General features: G+C 44.0%; 1 protein-coding gene across 1 annotated transcript in view; it reads left to right on the top strand.

The window, feature by feature from the left end:
* The first annotated feature begins 679 nt into the window (after positions 1-679).
* rhpn2 (rhophilin, Rho GTPase binding protein 2) overlaps positions 680-4,962 on the top strand; it is a 25,287-nt gene continuing 21,004 nt past the window's right edge. The window contains exons 1-2 of the mRNA XM_068599460.1: positions 680-796; positions 4,934-4,962. The exon at positions 4,934-4,962 is cut by the window's right edge and continues 87 nt beyond it. Of these exons, the coding sequence (XP_068455561.1) occupies positions 731-796; positions 4,934-4,962 (95 nt within the window). The 5' untranslated portion in view covers positions 680-730. The remainder of the gene's footprint in view (positions 797-4,933) is intronic.

Genomic DNA, 4,962 nt, shown 5'->3' with positions numbered 1-4,962 from the left:
GCTTCAAATTAAGACTGAAAAGTATTCAATTTAAATGTTATGATGTAATCATTTTTGTAACATGACCTTGTACATTAACTAAAATGAATGATATTTCCATTGCTGTTCATTTAGTTTGAGAGGAAAGGAGGTTATTTGGCGTCGATTCAAACGTTTCCCATCCGACCCGCTCTGCCCTACATTATTTTAATACAACTTGGGTTTCGAGAAACTATAATAATTCACATTCTGCAGGCTAAAATTCGGATAGTATCTCAGTATGGACTGGACTTGTCTCTGCGTCTCTTGATTTTAACTTTCCATTTCAATATTTCAAAAAGAATGGGTAATACAAAATGTAAATACAGTTTAACCAGTAGGTGTAACCGAGATATTTTACCACAACAGTGATTTACCATATACTATTAGTCTACTATACTACGCAACACATGGTGCAACATGGAGGTAAAAGCGTAGACTATATGACGTGTATAAAAGTGAACAGCAAATGGGCAGAGAAACTCTGAAAGAAACAGGTGATGTATTTTCTTTTTGCACCACCCATCTCACACCCTTCCCCCTTTTCTACCCGCTTTGGGCGGAGTTTGTGTTTTCTGCTGGAAAAGTGTCTGTCGGAGAGGAGCGAGCACCCAGAGAGCAGAGAGGATACCCACCTGTTGAACGGAGCGGTCTGCTTTTAAACACTTTTCATTCGCTTGTTTCGCCTCTGAGAGCCTCAGACTCCCTCAGGATGACGGACACTCTTTTACCAAACGGCATGAAAGAAGGCGGACAAGACGGCACTTATTTCAGAAAGGTGAGTCGTGCTTCGTGACGTCCGATGACTCTTGTACAGTGAAAGAGGGTAAGTTAGCTTACAGTTGGTGACATGTTTACGGCTCGGCTGGAGCGTTGGCATGTTTAGCATTTTCATTGACTGTCTCCATGCATTTCTAGCGTTACACAAGACATTTAACGCAGCGTATACCGCGTCATCTTAACGCCGTCAACGTAACCTGTCGCGCACAGGATGGTGGTTCTCTGCCCTTGCGCACTGTGCCATGACCCGAGTGTGTTCACGGGTCGTTATTGGTTCGGATACAATGAATCATACCGTTATTCAAAGGTGTATACAACGCCCCCCCCCCCCCCCCTCCACACACACACACACACACCTGCAGCTGACAGTGCTGAGGTTTCGGTTGTGACATATCAGGAGCTGCAGTATTTGTTGTGCTACATTTCAGGCTATATGTTTAAACTTTTCTCCGTGTGTGTGTGTGTATGTGTGTGTGTGTCCCCTCTAAAGCTTCAATGAGGCGCCTGGTAAACTTAGGTTTAGATTTAGCCTCCTGCTCTTAGGTAATCACAAAAATCGTCTGCTGTGTTTAAGGGAAAATTGGCCGCTAAAGCCCTGACCTTTAAAAAAAAAAAGGTATTGATTAACTGCATCTCGCAGCTTCTGTATCAGCTAAATGATTGACATGTGCGTGTTAGTGCCAAGTAAACTAAACAGACTAAACTTGATAGAGAAGATACATATTTTCCCCAGTGGTGTTGTAGTTCACACCTTTTCATCATGTAAATAGGTATGCTGCTGAGCTCATTACATAGTACTTAACATGTACTGGTTCAGAAGTGTCACAGAAACCGCTCCAACCGGCTTTAGGTTTCATGAAGCTGCCACTGGAAACATTGTCGAGAGCTGTGAGTTTGCCTAGTTTCAGGCTATGAGAAAAGCTCTTGGCAGTCGTTGAATGATTATCTAATGTGTTTTTTACAAAGTTCCCGGTCTGCAGTGCGGTAAAGTGTTTTCATAGACAAGCTTGTTTGGATGGGCATCTGAACAAGTCCCTTTGTGTCTTTGAGTCCCCCGAATGCCATTCTGAACACAGTCTGGATTTAGGCTCTGTGCTGCACAAAAAACAGGCCAGTGTGGGTCCGGGGTCTGGCTCTGCCATTAGAAAGGATGGGAGAGCGTAGAGCCAAATTCCTCATCACAAACTGTTTCCTTTACTACTGTAACACACATTGTAGAGTCTCATTCTACTTTCTCATCCCTCTCTTCATTTTCTTTGTCCTCTGTATTCACAAGTGTTGAACACTCTTGAGTCTTTGCACTCATTGCAGAAACTCTTCTGAGTAAAGCAGAAAAGAAAAGGCCTTGCACATTAGCAAGAAACTACAATACAATGAGTTCTCGTTCTCATTATGTCATGGTAAAGGGTTTTGTGATTTGGAAATTTTTTGGTCAAAATGTAACCATGTAGAGCAGGGGTGTGCCAACCATAGGGCCCGCCACGGGGTCCAATCCAACAGAAGAAAAAAATTAAGAAAACTTTAGACCGAAATTAGCAGAGTTGGGATTCAAACCTCTGATCCTCTGCTTATAAGACAGACATGCAAACCATTGATCCACAGTCACAATTGATGTGAGCACTGATATTATTGTGTTAGAAGTCGTTGGATCACGTCATGAAAGCGGCGTCACAAATGCGTCACAAAGCGAGGGAACCTGCAGAAGAGAGCAGGCAGATAACCAGAGGACTGATGTCTGAACGTTTGGTCTTTATGTTTCTAGTTATTGTTGAAAGACCTTAAAATAGAGTTTATCATCTAAAAACCTTCACCAATGATTTAAACATAGAGAAACATTGTCCTTAATTATGCGTTATTATGCTGTGATTTTACTGGTCCGGCCCACTTGAGATCAAAATGGGCAGCATGTGGCCCCTTCACTAAAACCAGTTCGACCCCCCTGAAGTAGAACAATTTGTGTTTCCATTTTTCTGTGCACCCTCCTTCTCTTGGGTGGAAAAGAGTGTAATGGTTTACAAGGCGCTCCGGGGAGCTGTCGTGGTTCAGGGCTGCCGTCCCAGCCGTCCACTGTTTCACCTCACCGGTTGGCTGAGCTCCGACTGCACGGCTGCTGGATGGAAAGACAGCAGACCAAAAAAGCCGAATCGGCACGATTCTTCTTCCTCGTCCTCCTCGGCCAACGAGAGCATTGACGTAGCATCTGGCCCGAGGCCGTCCTCCAGCCAGACCACAGACACAAATTGACAACATGTGCCCTGGTTGAGAAACCAGACAAGCTCCCTAAGCTTGGAAACACATTTATATTCCCTCAGCAGGGTTTGTATTGGGAAAAAGACAAATGACAATCAAACGTTGTCTTTCACTGTACTTCACTGAATATAAAGAATTAAGCACACCCCCTTTTGAGCGGTCCGTCAAAGCGCCCCCCTCAGTAATTGACAAGATTCAATGTCAATTGGGGAACATGCATGAATTAGCTCATGATGTAATGGTCACGGGTCAGCTGATCGGAGCCGCGCTGCTCCGTCAGGATCAGGGTCATCACTTTGGAATGCAGGCATGGCTTGAAGTTTCGTAATGTGCGACATTATTACAAATGGAAACGGAACATACTGCTATGGTAACCATCAACCACTCGGCACTCCCTTGTTCTTTCACTCAAATATGTTCGCCGCAGTTTTGGTGTAACGACTGATGTGACAGCAGATTTAAGTCCGCACATCAGTCCACGCCCTCTCCAGCAGAGCGCTCGCTCACGGCCTCACCCTGCTGGCGCTCTAAGAATAGCCGACGCTACGTGCAGCCGGGCCACGCCCCCCGGCACCACAACCAAGCTTCATTGTGTAAATAAAGGAGGTGCTCATTTGTGTAGATGGTTAATCATCACACTGTCTGGTCACTTTGTACAGGAACACCCAGGTGACGACAGTGCAGTGGTTGTAGAGAAAACACGGGGTGTCAAAGGTGACCCATCTGACGTGTTGGAATTGGTATTTGGGAAGGACACAGTAACTGCTTACTCATCTTACAGGACGTCCCTTTGGAGGAGCGCGTCAGCAACATGACTCAGACGTAAATGTCAAAGATGTGACAGGTGATACAAGGGGAAAAAAACCTAACGACACTGACTGACTATAAAAAATAAAAACAAGCCCTCACAGCAGTATAAAACGGTATGAAATGCCATCGGAACTTAAAATGTGAATTGGAAGTTAGAGCCAGGCTGTTGGGTCAATGCACCCTCCTCCCTGTTGCAGATGTGTACATAACAAAATGTGAACTGGTTTACATAAGGAACATAAAATGCCACTTAGAGTATCTGTCATATGTCGTTTGAGTGCTGAGACGCTTCCTTTTCTCCTCGTGAAGAAACTGAAGCTCATTCTGCTGCTGACTTCAGACTCATAAATAAACGCAACGTAAATGTGTTGAGGACTGCAAACCAACAGGTTTTACTAAGCTGATTGTTGAGCATCATGCTGCTTTTTTCTTTTCCAATCTGAAAAACAGTAACAGACCACACCTCCGCTGTGAGTCAGTCAGTATGAATGTCTCATGCCCGTTTATCTGCAGGAGTATGAGTGACAGCCTGTTGACTTTGTGAGGCTGGGTCGCTTGTGCGATAGCGACAAGGACTCACAGTTCATAGAGAGTGAGAGGTGCAGCTCCTTCCACACCCAATTCAGGTTTATTTTTCCCGTTACTTCAGGGAATAAAGAAAGGATAAACACGAAAAGGAATCTTCAAGCCGAATGTACATCAATTTTGCCATCAGAGCAAAGTTGTTAGGCAATTTAGTACTTTCAACGAATAATTATATCTGGTTTCCAGGTGGAAGCTTTTAGGAACCAACCTGTGAATCTGTGTCAATTCTGTCCCTGACTGATATCGTGATATGTTCAGATTGACTGACCTGAAATTAAGAAATATAGGTTATAATAACCTATAACCAAATAGGAAATTGATCATCTATTGTACAATTGCATTAGAGTAAAAAGCCAATTTTGGAAATCGTCCCAACCTGTTTGCGGCATGCACGTTTATCTTAGATGCAGACATTAATTTTTCCCCCACATTTATAACACAAGATATAATCTTCTGCTGACATGTTTTTCCCTGCGTCTCCTTTTCTCAGGGTTGTAACCCGTTTGCCAAGACCGGACG

The sequence above is a fragment of the Clinocottus analis genome, unplaced genomic scaffold, assembly GCF_023055335.1.
Source record: "Clinocottus analis isolate CAN_PGR_092001 unplaced genomic scaffold, fCliAna1.0.p SCAF_47, whole genome shotgun sequence".
In the NCBI taxonomy this organism is placed as follows: Eukaryota; Metazoa; Chordata; class Actinopteri; order Perciformes; family Cottidae; genus Clinocottus; species Clinocottus analis.
Note: the sequence above shows the minus strand (reverse complement) of the source record. Positions and strands in the feature narration are given on the sequence as shown.